The sequence below is a fragment of the Sander vitreus genome, chromosome 6 (genome assembly GCF_031162955.1).
Source record: "Sander vitreus isolate 19-12246 chromosome 6, sanVit1, whole genome shotgun sequence".
In the NCBI taxonomy this organism is placed as follows: Eukaryota; Metazoa; Chordata; class Actinopteri; order Perciformes; family Percidae; genus Sander; species Sander vitreus.
In genome coordinates, this window is record NC_135860.1 from 7,760,777 (window position 1) to 7,776,744 (window position 15,968).

Sequence of the window (15,968 nt, forward strand, 5' to 3'; positions counted from 1 at the left end):
TGCTGTCAGTAAAATAAAAGACACTTACTCATTCTTTGTGACTGTCCCTGGAACCTGATGTTTGCTGTTAATGTTGGTACTGGGATATTTGGTGCACTGCAAACATCTGTTTGTGTTGTTGCCACATTGTTAGTTGTTAGAGCCTGGCCGATAAAGGATTTTTAAGGCCGATATCGATACAAATATTTGGTAATTTAAAAATCCAATATTCCGATATGTCGGCCAATATATATTTAAAAAAAATATATCCATAAACGCGTTACAAAACATAAACAGATTTCCCTTACATTAGTTATTTGTAGTTATTTATGAGTCCTCACTAAAATAATATGATAATGTGTTGTTTTATTGTCACAACAGAGCAGAGGAACATCAAAATATATTAAAGTTCTGATAAATAAAATGTATAAAAATTAGGGCTGTCAAACGATTAATTTTTTCTTAATCGCGATTAATCGCTGAATTTCTGTAGTTAATTGCGATTAATCACATGTTTTAGCACATGATTAAAATTCTATTATTTTGCATTTCAGAACAGTTTTTAAGTACATATTAACAATGGAAAGCCATTCTTACCAGTCTATCTTGATTGGGAATGAAATGAATGCAAAGAAAGTTACTTTATGAAGTTGACTTTAAGATTTGTATTTGTTTATTATTTATTTACAGTAAACAGAAGAAAATGTGTGAATCTAGTCACACATTTGAATCTAGAGTCAATATAGTGTGCAGTAACTCCTAAATAATTTTGATTACTCACTGACGTTGAGTGATCACCGGTTAATGAGACAGCGTTTGCACTTTGTAGCAGTTCCAGTTGGGCTGCTTTCTCCGTGTCGTACAGGCTGTGTATGCGTGAAACTACTGTCCCCCTCAACGGCAATGAATAAGACGGGTCAGAACATGCCAACCGTAGTATTAAGACCCGAGTCTTCTACGATGCTGACAGGTCTGCAGTTAGTTGCCACATGAAAAATTAACGCATTATGCTTGGCCCTTAATCGCATCGTGATTAACTCGTTAATGCTGACAGTGCTATATAAAATACAAACTTAAGATATGAAACTTAAAAGTCCTTTGAACAATAAAAAAAAAAAATCAAAGCGTTGCCAACAGGGACGTTGTAGAGTGCCCTCTGGTCGACAAACTATGCAACGCCAACACTCATAACACGGTTGAAGGGTGTTTCCTCCGTTTTATTTTATTTTTTAAATATTAATTTATCGGCCATTATAAATGCCGATACCGATAGTTTGGAAAATGCCTAATATCTGCACGCCATTATATCTGTCTGGCTCTATTAGTTATCCAGTAGAACACAAAAAATACACCTGCAAAAACCTCAACTTGTCATCTTTTAATCGGTGGAAACATGTTTTTGATGATGTTTCCTTTCTAAAAAGTTTTGTTGCTCGTATGAAGCAGCTGTAGTACTAATCCGTCCAGCTGATAAATACAAATGTAGTGAAGTACCCCCCCCCCATCTCCGAAAGACATGCTGTAGCCCACTAGATTGTGCCACTAATGAGAGGGCCACACTAGCTGTTTACGCTGTGTTAACCACCCTCCCTTACTGGTTCTTATTTTCCTTGCCACTCTGTATTTTCATGCCCTGCTTTGTGACTTTACAGCATTTCTTTTTATTTGAGAGACTGATACTTAAGGTCATCTTTGCATAACCGCTGTGTGTACTTTGTTCTGTAGTAGTTTAAATGAAGACAGAAGTGAGGCCGTGGAGTTGATTTGGCCAGTGGCTACCCCAGTTGGAAGCCGAACCCGCTTGGGAACATTGTGTAGCTCTAATTGGGGCATTTCTTTCTTCTTTTTCTTTTTTTTGAAGGAGTGTGGATCTCTCTCTCTCTCTCTCTCTCTCTCTCTCTCTCTCTCTCTCTCTCTCTCTCTCTCATTTCAACCCCTCTGGCTCTCTTGGTCTTTCTCCTTTTGATTTATTAAATTCTCAACCTCTCTTTATTCTACTCAAACTCTATTCTATAACCTCGCTATACAAAAAGCTGCCTTGTCCTTTCTTATTTTCACAAAATCACATGGGACTTTTTACATCTTGTGCTCTCTTGATTTGCTCATGTTCTCGGTCTCTTTTCTCTCTCTCTCTCTCTTAGACCTATCGGTGGGTGAATGGCAGCACGACAGCAGCAGTGGGAGTACCAGCCGTGTGCTTAGCTACACCATCGCACTCAACAACCCCCTTGGCCCTAAGACTGCTCCTGTGGTGGAGACACAGGTCAGTCCTTGACAAACACCAGCTAAATAGTTTAATTATTTAGCCCATTGGCACACAGGCTTTTCTAAAGGTAAATAACTGATATAGAAACACTGTGCTTGTTTATATCATAATGTAACATCTGCTCAGACCAAATCATTGCCGCAATACAATTAAAACTATAACTTCATAAGTCCTTCAGGTTTTTTTCCCTTCAAAGCATTTAGATTTATCTTTGTTTTCAGATTCTGGCACTTAGTTCTTGCTGCGATGCTATACTACAACCACATTTAAACAGAACGAAAACTGGTGAAATGTTGTGCGATTGTTGTATATATTGTTGTGTTTTTTGCTCAAAAATGTAACATGTTTTTTGTTGTAAAAATGTAATTACACTGACTACAGAACAGAAACGCACAGAGACTGAAGGCTGTGAAATAGTGTCATCATGGGGAGTAACGGCGCACATTTTCAGACAGTCTCTCCTGGAAGACATTCATAGTGTTTCAATCGGGTGTTCACATGAAAAGTGACAAATAGTTTTAGAGAGACGTTCAAACCCTGCTTACTTTCTCACCTCTACACAGCTGGCTAATCATAGTGTGAAGTGGGCGTGATCGTCAGATTGTTTCAGAAAGTTACAGAAATTGTCGTACACAGCTCTGCCAGTTCCGATGTGTGTGGGGGAGCAACAAGCCATTTTGATGAAGCATACTGGTGCCTTTTACAGCAGTTAATTCAGCCTAAGAAGCCATAGCTAGCAGACATGTCTGTCAGTAGTATGCATTTGTTATGTATCAGAGGAAACCAAAGTTTGCATACCATTAACTATGCACCTCCACTTTACCACCTGCTTCCAGACGTTGCATAAGAGCAGCGCCCGGGGCGAGTGCTTCGTGGTGGACTCGGAGGTCATCACCTCAGGCATCCCCTACCAGGACTACTTCTACACTGTCCACAGATACTGCCTCACCTCCATCAACAAGCACAAGAGTCGGCTCAGGTAGGTTTGTTTTTGTTGTCTTATTGGGGTAATCACTGTGGAAGGGATTTGAAAACCACAGTCAAAACAGAAGAGCCACATCTGAAAACCATACTCTCCTCTCATGTTGAATGCTTTGCTTTCCTATGAGAGTTTGTCTATTTCATGACTGTTACTGAAGTGTTGACTATATTCAAGATATGCTTTTCTTATGTGTGCTGGACTAAACAACTGTTGGCACAGATGTTGTACTTTCTTTCTTTGACTCAAAGTTTCTTTTTATTTTTGATATTACAGTTGATAATTCACAGGCTAGATAAAGGGAAGAGAAGGCAGATGATGATGTTAATAATAATAATAATGATTCTTTTTTTACTAAACACGATATGAAGATAAAGAGCAGCACCACGTTATAGAAGCTAGTAACACCAGTGGGGTATGACTTGAAGAGCATTTCTCTTCCTTTTGCACTTCAGTGCAACACTAAAGTCAAACCAGAGAGAGAGAGAGATGTTGACACATAAAATATGATGCAAACTGTAGTTGGTGGTGGTTAAGTCCCTCAGCATGGGGACCAGAAACTCTCATGAGTTAATCCCATCAGAGCTTTCTTTCCCTTTGTCATTCCTAACAATAAACACATACTGGTGATATTGCTTTTATTTCCAAGCCTTTTTGCTTGACCTTTTCTTTTCTCACTTCTGCAGACATTACTGGCCAAACGTATTGTATTTAATTAATTGACTTCATGGCACATCAGCATATTTCCAGTACAAGTACAGTGGGTCAATGTATGTCAGCATCTCACGATCAAAGAGCAAGGGTGTCTTTCTTGGTATTTTGCACCGGCGTTTAACAATCGCATAGAGAAAAGAAAAAGGCAGACAGAAGTTTATTCACTGAAAATAGCCTCAATAGACTATTATGAGGCTGCAAGACATGTTTCATTTAAGTAAGGGCTTTGACAACTCAATAGGTGCTTTCCGACCGGATAGTACTTGTACTTTTTAGAGGAAAAGTACACTTCTAAGCAGTTCTAAGAACTACTCTCCCCCAAAATCGTGTGTGTGTGTGTGTGTGTGTGTGTCGGCGAGCCGCAGGACACGCTTGTGGAGTTTAACCCCCAAAAAGACAGTTAATCCAGGTCAGGTTCCCGTTAATCTTTTGATGGACATGTGTTATGTGATATTTAAACAAACGAACCGTCAACGGCGAAATAAAAGCCTCTTATTTACGAGAGCGGTCTGAGAGACCTCCAGCTTACAGCGAGGTGTCTGAGCAAGACTGGCCGAGCGACGAGCTAGAGGCCGGGGCAGGCGCTTGCTGGCTGTCACCTCACTTCATGGAGGGTCTCAACTCCGAAAACTTTGAAGCAAATTGTCAATTCGGCATCAATTTTCGCAAGACATGCCTGTATTCGAAATCTAAACAGTTAATTTCTCGCCTAAAACGTCAGAAGTGAATGTAATGATGAATAAGATGGTGAAAATTGTTAAAAATGTCCCGTTGTTGGTTGTTGCTCTGTCTGCAAGTTCCGAGTTGGCAGTGGGCGTGACTTATAAGTTCGACCAATCAAGTACACCTAGGAAAAGGGAAAAGACCCTGCTCTGAAGTAGGAGCTAAAAAAGTACGCTACTGCGGCCAGAGGAACTTAAAAATCCCCAAATTTCTTCTGTTGGAACACGACGAAAAAAGTGTTCTAGGAACGTTTAGTTCTAAGAACTGCAAAAATCCCTCCGGTCGGAAAGCCCCTAATGTCTGCTTCTCAGGAGCTCTTTCAGTAGTTTTCTTTATTTGGAGCCTTTTCCCACTGAGTGCAATCCATTCTGTGTAAAGGTTTTTAGGGTAATTTTGGTTGGCAGTAGCTCAGTCCGTAGGGAGTTGGGTTGGGAACCGGAGGGTTGCTGGTTAAAGTCCTGGAGTACTGATTTAATGCCAGAGCAAAATAGAGCAGGTTGAATTGTCCTTATGAAAAACATGAAAGTCTTTTTTTTTGTAAACACATTAGATTGTCTAGATGTGTTTTTAAGCAGGTTTTGTTTGCTTGTCCTCTGCCCAGAGTTTCCTCAGACATCTGCTACAGGAAGCAGCCGTGGAGCCTGGTTAAAGCATTGATTGAAAAGAACACCTGGAGCGGCATTGAGGAGTACTACAGACATATGGGTGAGTCACATGCTTGGCCTCTTTCAGTTTATCTCTGTATACACACAGCGCGTGGACACTGAACTGACCTATATTCAGTCTTGTTTCCCTTTTGTAAATAACTTAACAAAAGTAAAGTGAAACTGCGTAAACTGCACACTCTTGACACAAAAGCCAAATGCACAGTTTCAAGTTGCAGACACAAGATCACTTCCTATTGTCCGTTTTGTGTGTTGTAGCCTGAATATGTTTGCAGGCATCATGGATCCCTATTAATTATGCTTATGAGAGTCACTCCTACTTTCTCTTTTCAACATAAATGGATGATGAGAGTCTGTTCACGTGGTCCATGGTTTATGTGTATTTAGATTTGACTGATAAACCTTTTCTATTTTGACAGATCAAGGCATTTAAAAACTAGGAATGGTGGTTAGAACACTACCTGAGCTTCACTATCAATACCAAAATGATTTTTGATAGCTTGATTTGTATTTAAATTCCCCCTTCACTCCAACATGTGTTCTGCTTATTGTTACTTCACTTGACTTTAGCTGTATTGTGCAGAATGAACAATTGTATATCCAGTTGTTAAACTTTTGAAGTTAAAATATATGCATACTTAATAGATTTTTTTAAAGGAACACACCGTAACCCCCAGAGTTAGACAAGTCCATACATACCCTTCTTATCTCCGTGCGTGTTGTAACTCTGTCTGAAGCCCCCAGCGCTAGCTTAGCCTAGCACAGATCCTGGAGGTAACCGGTTCCAACTAGCCTACTGCTCCGAATAAGTGACAAAATAACGCCAAGATGTTCCTATTTACATGTTGTAATTTGTATAGTCACAGGGTGTACAAATAACAAGGTCACTATGCTTTTACTATCTAGTAATTGTTGACTCTATTACTCCAACTCTGAGTGAACTCCAGGCGAACTCTCTGCTCCTCACCACAGGGCTTCAGGTGCTGCTAGCAAATCACTCCGCCCAAGAAGAGAAAATAGTTCCCAGTTTGTATACGGTTAGAAGACGGCTGTGTCTCATATGACCTTGTTATTTGTATTTGCTGTGACTATACAACTCACAACATGTAAATAGGAACACGTAGGCTAAGCTAGCGCTGGGGGCGTCAGAGTTACAACACGCACAGAGATGAGAAGGGTATGTATGGACTTGTCTAACTCTGGGGGTTACGGTGAATAAGCTGAAGTCCCAATAAGTCAGTATGTTCCTTTTAAACATGTTTATTGTTTTTACACAGTCATACAAGAACTTTGCCCACAATACCCACACATACTTAAAATGATCTAAAAATATTACCTAATAAAGCAATGTCTGGTCAAAGAATAAAATACCAAGAATGGAACCAAGTTTTTAGGATTTTGTACTGTACTTGATACACTTTGAGACTGACATACTTACTACTTTCCTCAAAATGTGTTCCGATTGGCTATTAGCCATGTTTAGGACATTTTGGGACAGTTTGGAAAGAGAGCCAGTATTTGTCCCTTCACCTGACTTTCCTGTGTATTTCAATTCCTCCATCAATTTACTTTCCCACATGCAGAGAGCGAGGTGAGCAAGCTGGAGACGCTAATGCAGACGGAGGTTTCCGTGGTTACCACAGGCGAAGCAGTGGGCGCAGACGCTGCCAAGACCCCACCGGCCCTGCGCCGCCGCAAACGCACCTGCTCTCGACGGCAGGGCGACAAGGAGCGAGAGAGAGAGGGAGGAGGCATGGGCAGCGGAGACCGAGGGGACAGAGGAGTCGGAGAGGAGAGGGACAGGAGAGACGCCAGTAAGTCAGCCAGGATACAGTTGTTGAGAAGTCAGTTTTGGGACTTTCAATCTTTGCCACCAAAGTTGAAGCTCATGCTCTCTAGCAAAACAAAAAGCCTGAATCAATCTTCTGTGCAATACTACCCTCTTGTGGTTCTGTTTGGCGTTGCATTACAGAAACAGAAACCTTGCTCCTCCAGGGCACACTTTAAAACACTGCTGTTTCTTCATCAGAGTCAACCTAGAATAGGTGTACTTATCACTGGATACTCAGTTGAACAGGATTTTAAGGGTGGGAGTTGCCATAGTGAATCAAACATTAGTCTTTCATCCTTGAACATAATCGGATGTCAAAGAAATAAGAGAGGAATTTCCAGACAAAGTCTTGGACTTAGAAAGAAGGGGAAACTTGTCAAATTCATAAATAACACTTTTAATAATGGATTTTTTTTTTTTTTTTTGCTGTTTTGCCTTATGAAACTTTGAAATTTAAATTACTTGGAAGCAATACTTATAGTATTTTAAATGTAGTTATCACTGTTAGAAATAAAATATACATTAAAAACACAATGATCACTGAGAAACCTCTCCTGTATATTTTATTTTTTAGGTGCTCCGTATATAAAGCTGGGAGAACGTTCACGTGGTGGAGGACCTAACGGTATATCCACCATCCTCCTCATCGTCAGCTTCATGTAAGTTCAAGCGCGTGCGTGCACGTGTGTGTGTGTGTGTGCGTGCCCATGTGTGCGTCTATCAAATAATTTTACTAGAATACAAGTCTGAATGTTGAATAACGACAATAAAGTTGTACAATCTTTTACTTTGTGTCAAATCGACAAAATATAATTTCCTTTAAAAAAAAAAAAAAGATGTATCCTATCTTTTCATAATAGTTAACTAGGTAATAAAATCAATAGTTTGTGTGTGCGTGGGCGTGTGTGTGTGTGTCATTGAGTCCTTGAATAACAGCAGCCTTTCGAAAAACTCGAAGGTTGTTTCCAGCTTGTTTTATTTTCTACTGCTACACTGATCATATGAATCTTATGTCTTGTTAACTAGTCATCGCACGCACAATAAGTTACATTGAACGGAGATGAGCGTTTCTAAATGGAGATTATGTTCTATAAAGAAAGGGACTTTCTGAGTGTATGAAATGAGTACAGTTTACACATAAAAGCATGTGTGTCCTGGCATGTGGTTCTCCTCCTTAGTAATACAGTATGTGCTTGCATCTCTTGTGTAATCAAACTAAAATGAAAGGAGTCTCTGTCTGTCCTTCGATTTTCTCGACAACCCTTCTTCCGATCGACTTCACAATTGGCAGGTGTATTGTTAAGGAAGTGCGGTGTTGTGAGGGGTGCTCTTTGGATCTAAGGGACAAATGTATTAGTAGTGTGTTATTAAGACACTGTGTATTGTATCGTGTGTGTAGTGTATTGAGAGGGGACCCCTTTTAACTGCCGCCGCCGAACGACATGCTGGGTACAGCTCACTCGCTGTCGCTCGCTGCGGTACATTCAAGAACAGATGAAGAAAGAGAGACTAGAGAGACCGGAGGTGTTACATTGTAGCGATGCTGATTTGTAGCATCAGTGATGTAACTTTCAGAATGAACCATTTTCTACCCAGAAATAACCTGGTCCCAAATAGCTAGCTGTTACCAAAGAAACATATACTAAATGAGGGTGCCGACTGAATTGCCTCTGAAGTATCAAGTGTCAAAAAATGCCTCGTCATTCAATACCCAATTTCAATACCTAAGGAGTAAATCTCATCAGCGTCAGTGATGCAGCATGTTTCTACCAAGATCTAATAATGCTGGTGATTGGCTGTGTAACGTTACACGTCGTAGAGGCAGGCAGGAAAAACTCTACGTTACTCACAGAGACTGGGCTCACGTACAGTAGTAGGAGCTAAAAAATAAATAAAAAGATTTGTGCCATAATGTTGTGAGTTCTTTTTGTTTTATAAAATTGGTATTGGAAAAAAGTATTGTTTAGGAACTGGTGTCGAAGTCGCGGTCGGAAAAATTTTGAACGATACCTAGCCCTACTCAGGACTTAAGGAAGCGCAGTTTTGAGTGTGAAGTTGTTTGGATGAGCGGTTCTCGAGAAAGCTGCAAGCGACAATACTGGAGTCCAGGTAATCGGCCCGTTCCAAACCACCACATTTTCAACGGGCACTGCACTTAGTTATGTGGAATATCAGGAGTTGCCTGATCAAATCTCTGGTTTGATTGTATATTTTTTTTACTTTGGGTTTCTGCTGTCTTGGTTCTATCCACGTCCGAATGCGCCCTCATTCAGACACGTTGGATATCGATCTTCTGCATACTAACAGCCTCACAATGCCTTTCTTGCTATTTCTCTTTTTTTCCTCCTTCCTTTCTGCAATACTTCTTGTGAATAGGATCTGTATCAGGTTCGTATGAGAGGCTTTGATTTTTTTACCACTGGCTGCAAAAATAAGAATTATGTAAATGATACAGGAAAAATCCACCCTTTAAATACTCTTAAGGTGCACTAATAAACCATAAAGCACATTTTTGTTTTTTAATTCTTGCATACAAATTTGACTGCTGGAGTGAATTTTGTATTTTTTAATTTTGTTGTCGCTAACATCCAAAGGACTTTTTAAGTCCCCTTCACACTTGTAGTTTGGTTTGATTATTACTTCTGGTCTGCTTTATATTTACTTGAGAAATGAATCAAATTCTGGTGACTGAAAGCAAGTAATGCAGCATTTTAGTGTATCTTATGATTGTGTTTATCTTCTTCGGTGTTCTCTAAGAGCTATATATATTTTATATTATATATAAAATGAACGCAGTAGGACAAAAGCTCAGCACACCTCTGTTTTAACTTCATTTTACTTTCTTTTCCAAAATCTTTTTATTGATTTTCAACAAAAAGGCATTGCACAATGTATACGTTCTCACAATGGCAGGTCATGTTCTTCCACATACAGACCGCGAACTTCCACTCCCACCCACCCTAGCTGGTCATTAAGCAAACCAAAACTTAGCACACAGTAACAAACTGAATGAAAGAACAGTTGGTTGCAGATGTGACTACAGTGAACATAAGAGATGGTAATCTGGTAATTACAATAGATATATGAGGAAGAAAAGAGTAAATGAATACATTACAAGTGTCCCTGAGCGAGACCCCGAGAACGAGAACCCCTGAAGTTGCTCCCCGGACGCTGTATGTATAGCTGTCCACCGCTCCTAATACTTACGATGGGTTAAAATGCAGCAATTGGATTTCACTACATTGTACTGCGTGTATGTGATGAATAAGAAATAAGTACTTACTCCAGCACCAAGATAGGTCTGGCACTGCGAGACTTAAGTGTAAGAGGTCATTGACAACACCATATGGAAGCCCTGAAAGGGGTTCACACCCCTCGCTTAACACGTTTTGTGGCTGCATTGCAGTCTGATCTATGGTAGCTACTACCAGGAGAGACATTGCTATCTGTTTCAGCAGGGTTTCCTGGGGTCCTTAAAAGGTTTAGAGTCCAATAATCTGAATTTGAGGCGTTAAAATATCTTGAATTCAATTTTGACAGGTGACAGACTTTAAACTTTGATTGGATTATGGAGTTAATTGTTAGTTGCGCTACCTTCAGTCTTCGCTATGTGTTTTTGGTAAAGAATATATCGAAGCACACCCAGCTAGTGTGTCAAGATGTGGTGTGTAGACTAATGTGGCGTCTCCTCTCATTAGAAAAATAGCAACTTCTAGAAGTAATAAGTTAAAATCGTCTCTGTTAATGTTACTTTCATTGAATATGGGTAAGTGCAAGTTCAGAGACATCTGGCTCGAGAACGGCGCATTTAGTGCTGCCCTTAAAAGCCACCAGCAAACAGCTGCACGCACGTACGCACGCACGCACGCACGCACGCGCACACACAAACACACACACACAAACACACAGAGTTATGTGTAGTCATATTTAGTGGAATGTTATATGTGAATAAATTAATTTACTTTGCAAATAGGCTAATTCTGGAATTTTCCTTCATATCCTTCACACTTTTTGGGATGTGAAATGGGTCTTAAATTGCATTCATAATTGTCTTAAAAAGTCCTTAATTTCACTTCTGGAAACTTGCAGAAACCCTGTACAGTAATGTGTGATTGTTAAGTCTAGAAAGTAGTTCTTATTCATGTATTAAGTTAGAAATATTGCACAATGACGTATACATTTGAGCAGTTATGAACAGGAAACAAAAAATACAAGACCAGTGAAATATTCCGCTGAGGAATGCAACATGTACAGAATGATAGAAATAGTGGTTTGCAACATTAACATTTGTGACAGGGTGGATTTCTCCTGCAACGAAATAACATTGTGTTGTGAATAAGTGCTGGGTTGTGATTGAAGTGACAAACACTGAAATATTTCCGTCTTACTGTTGCTATCTTACTGTTCTCTAAGTGATTTGTTGAAGCATTTTCACTGTTTTTGAGCCTTTTCATAGTCGTCTGTAAATTAGACAGTCTTGTCTCTCTGTCCCCGTCAGTCTGGTGGTGCTGGTGGCTCTCAACATGCTGCTCTTCTACAAGCTGTATGCTCTGGAAAGAGCGGCCCATACACTGGAGACATGGCACTCCTATTCTGTTGCTGACAGGTAAACACACCGCACTCTTTTCCATACAAATACAGACACTCTGTTGTGGTGTTAATTGGCGTGTGGTCTGAGTTATTCCTGTGGGCTCTGAGGTGGGAAATATCCCTCAGAGTATTAAAGTTATTGCATAGCAACAAATCCTCTCTTGCCCTTTTTGTAAGGTAAGCTGACGAGTAGATAAAAGGCTTATTATTTTATCAATATTAACAACAGATCACATGATATGTGAAAGGCGAAGAGGAACTATCCCCCGACTACGCAGCATTTTGACGTCTTCCGGCTCATACCTTTGGTTTTCACGGCCCGCAAGTTTACTGTTTTGGTTCACTCTTACCGTTCTCCTCAGCGTTGTTTTTGGCCGTTTTTAAGCAAAAACGTACACTACCTGCTCAGCACCAAACAGCAGACAGACACAGTTAGCTACTAACTGGTGAGCATATTGGAGCATTTAGCAGCTGAAGAGCCATATATTTCCCTCAGGAGTTGGTGGAGACCAAAACACAGCTAAAAGAGAGTGAAAATTGGACTTGCATTCATCAGGTCAAGAAAACACAATTTAAAATGAATACTAATTTTGCTCTCTATCTGCTGGATGTGTAAATGGGCAACTGTTTGCAAACAAGTTTGAACAAGAGTCAGTCTGTAATATGTCAGTGTTTAAAGTGTTTTTCAGCTGTCCCCTAGTGGCCAAGGAATCAGTTATTTTCAGGTTTAAGAAAACGTGACGACACTGTAACTAATTTTAATAACTCTGCTCTTTTCTTGTTCGCTCCTTTTCTCCTCAGTCCTTTGCCCCAGACAGCTGGAGAGTGGGCTCAGGTCTTACAGCTTCAAAGGCAATTTCACCAGGCTCAGCTCAGCAAGTGGCAGCAGATCCTGCAGTCCTCTGTCACGCTTCTCGACCAGGTGTGTGCGCGTGTTTGTGCGTTTTATATTACTCATGTGAAGTGAAATGCTTTAAGTGCACCTCTGCCGGGACCAGTCGGCAAGAAAAGCTCATGCGTCACACAAACAGCTTGTGCTCAAACTGTGCTGGGTCGTCACTGCATTATGTAATCTGGTATTTCTCACCCGACCCCTCTCTCACCCTCCCCCACCACCCCATCCATGTTTATCTCCTAGATGAAGCAGTCTTTAGAAAAGCTCCACCTTGGCATCGTGGTCCCAGAGGTGCAGCAGGATCCCCCCGATGACACCCTCACACCCTCAGAGTCCCCGGCTGAGGCCTGAGCCGCGCCCCCCCACCCCCGACTGTCTCCCATCTCTGAACACACCCTGGTAGACTGGTAGACTAGAAAAGGGGCACACAGTTTGCTCTTTCCCTTGTTTCCAAATCGATTTAAAAAAAAACAGGAGTGGGGACATGCAGGGGGACTGCATTACCCACAATTCTCCTCGCCTGACTGACTTGAAATGGCGACATTCGCCTTCCGCCTCAACCAGTAACGACGTCGGTGAACTCATTCAGACTGGAAGCTATCATGACGACAGCAATAATTTACCTGCAGCTGCAAGTCCCCTGTACGTAGTGAATGGAAACGGGCCACTGGTGGGCCCATTCAGACCATCCACTCTTCAAGAATCATAGAGACATTTCAAAATGGCCAGCCGCATTTCAGAATAACTTTAAATCAGACCTCCTTAATTTTCAGCACCCCACGTGTTATGACTATCACAGACTTCAGTTCCTCTTCTGACATTGCAACATTTCAAAGGGATCAGTGATTCTGGAAAGTGGGAGCTCCTCCTCCTCCTCCTGGGAACAGTTGGATACCTTTTGCCTCTATAGTGAACGCCTGCTGAAACAAAAAGGGAGGGCGCCACCTGCTGTGTGGATGTGACGAACAAACGCCTGGAAAAAGAGAGAGGAGAGGGAGCAGGAGGCCTCTCTCGCTCTTTCCGTCAGGGATTTGTTCCTCCATGTCCGAGTTGAGCCCCCCCCAAAGGCCGTGAATCCTCCACGAAAGGGGGATGAGGAACACCAGACACTTGACACTAGTTTCAGATGTAAGTTATTCATCTGAAGATGAATCTCAAACACCATCCCACTCCTCCCAGTCCTTTCGGGGGGGTTTAAAATCTTTTTTCAAAATCAGTGTGTTGGGTCATTTGTTAGGACAGCAAGCTGCGTCTGACTGGACTGTTACAGTATTTATTATTACCAATGACTTTTGATCTGAAGTCCTGTCCTGCTCTGAAGAAGTCATTTGGTGGGTATTTTGTGCTCTGAGTTGCTGTTGCAGTGCGGACCAAGAGGAGTTACACGAGAATGATTACTGGTCACAGCAATAATGACAATAGTGATGCTAGTACTTTTTGAATGTTTCAAACAAAGTAGTATATAATATTAATAATGTTGAATTGTGTGTGAATGTGTGTAGAGGCAAGTGGAAAAAAAACAAACAAGCAAAAGATTTTGACTGACAGATGTGTGCGTGCGTGTTCACGAGGAGTCCTCAATGTTTCAGATGTTACATTTTCATATTTCTTGAGTTTTTTTGTTTGTTTCTTGGACATTTCCTTTTTGGTTTGGTTGCTCACTCGTTGTATCACAGAGCCAGACATTAACAGTTCAGGATTTACCGTAGACTTGATCAGGTGGACACCGAAATACCGGAACAGTCGGCTAGTTTGTTGTCCAACTGGGACGGACGCTTCAAAACAAAAGGACCAACCAGAACTTTGTAGGCCCAGGGGAAGAATCAGTTTTGCAGTATTGTTTTTTGTTTTTGTTTGTGTGTTTGTAAGATTAATTTGACTCACTCTCTTTTTATTCAATTCATTTTCTATCTTTATTTTTTTTTGTCGTTTATTTTCAGCCTTTCCTCTCCATCCACTCGACTCTGGCCTCTGAAGATGTAAAAACATCTCATCCATCTGTATTCCCTCTGTTTTTTCTTCTTCTCATCACTCAACCCCACTCTTCCTTTCTTTCCTCTATGTGCTCTTCCCCATCACCCTCTCTCTCTTTCTCTTTCTCTCTCTCCCTCGGTTTCACTGAAAATGGCGGCTATAGAAGCATGTGGGCCACGCTGTGCATGGCCAGCCGCAGATAACAAAATGGTGTAATATTTATTGCAGGAGGGGGGAGGGAGCGGGTCAGGGATAGAATGAGAGAGACGGAAGAGGAGCAGGGATAATAATGTACTGTAAAGATGTGATTGTACACTGCACCATGGAGAGAAATGAAAAGTTCTAAAACATGCATCATCTTAAACATCTCGCTCATCTTTGAGTCTGTGTGTCTTTAGCTTTTAAAAGATTTGGGTCAGTGGATTGTGGTGGAACTGTTAACGTTCGCTATTAATTTAACTATTTGTCATTTGTTACTGTCTTTTACAATATCCCAAAGCCCAACTTGACATTTAAATAGCTTGTTTTGTCCAACAAACTCGAAAAAACAACAAAAAAAGTTTTATTCAGTTTTATATAAAAGAAGAAAGAAATCTTCACATTTGAGAAGCTGGAACCAGGGGAATGTATTACTCAGGTAATCAAATAATAAAATAGTTTAATTCATTAATTATTTCAGCTCTAGTTTTTTTAATCAGCATTATAGTCAAGTTTGAGTCCGGTAAACATTTAAAAAAAATAAGATTTCAGACACCCCTGATTTTTTTTTATAATACAGAATTGTATTACTTTATCTGTGATTATTTCTAGATTCATTGTTTAGTCTAGGAAATGTCAGAAAACAATGTTCAGGCAGTGTCCTCATTTAGTATCCTAGTGGCCATGAAGGTAGAGGCTCCTACTATTAAGATAAGATGCTGAACAACATACCAGGTTAAAAAACAAGATGCTCCTAACTTTGACCCCTCTGTTAATACCTTTCCAAAGTCAAAACAGCCATGCTTGTATAGTTAGTTAGAGCTTTTATAAGAGCCTGATAGGGGGCAAGATGTGTTAAATCATCAGAAGTGTTAAATCAGCAGTTATTCCCCACTCAAGCTTTTTCAAAAACAGCTTCTGTATACTTTAGTACTTCTCTCAACCATTGCATCCCAACACACATGCACACAGACACATACATACATACATACATACATACATACATACATACATACATACATACATACATACACTACCATTGTTGTTGTTTCTACTTTTCTCAGATTTTATTCATCTGTTGCTCTTCGGCCACTCCTAAGAGCATAAAGTACCTCAAATACACCTGTAATCACTCAATGGTAGCTCCCAATGAA

The 15,968-nt window shown here is 40.6% G+C and overlaps 1 protein-coding gene across 2 annotated transcripts in view; it reads left to right on the plus strand.

The window, feature by feature from the left end:
- Window positions 1-14,968, plus strand: part of gramd1a (GRAM domain containing 1A) — a 34,309-nt gene extending 19,341 nt beyond the window's left edge. For both annotated transcript variants that reach the window (XM_078252316.1, XM_078252315.1), the window contains 8 exons: window positions 2,121-2,242; window positions 3,082-3,224; window positions 5,263-5,366; window positions 6,910-7,140; window positions 7,732-7,816; window positions 11,656-11,763; window positions 12,549-12,669; window positions 12,886-14,968. In XM_078252316.1, the coding sequence (XP_078108442.1) occupies window positions 2,121-2,242; window positions 3,082-3,224; window positions 5,263-5,366; window positions 6,910-7,140; window positions 7,732-7,816; window positions 11,656-11,763; window positions 12,549-12,669; window positions 12,886-12,993 (1,022 nt within the window). In that variant the 3' untranslated portion in view covers window positions 12,994-14,968. The remainder of the gene's footprint in view (window positions 1-2,120; window positions 2,243-3,081; window positions 3,225-5,262; window positions 5,367-6,909; window positions 7,141-7,731; window positions 7,817-11,655; window positions 11,764-12,548; window positions 12,670-12,885) is intronic.
- Window positions 14,969-15,968: the final 1,000 nt, after the last annotated feature.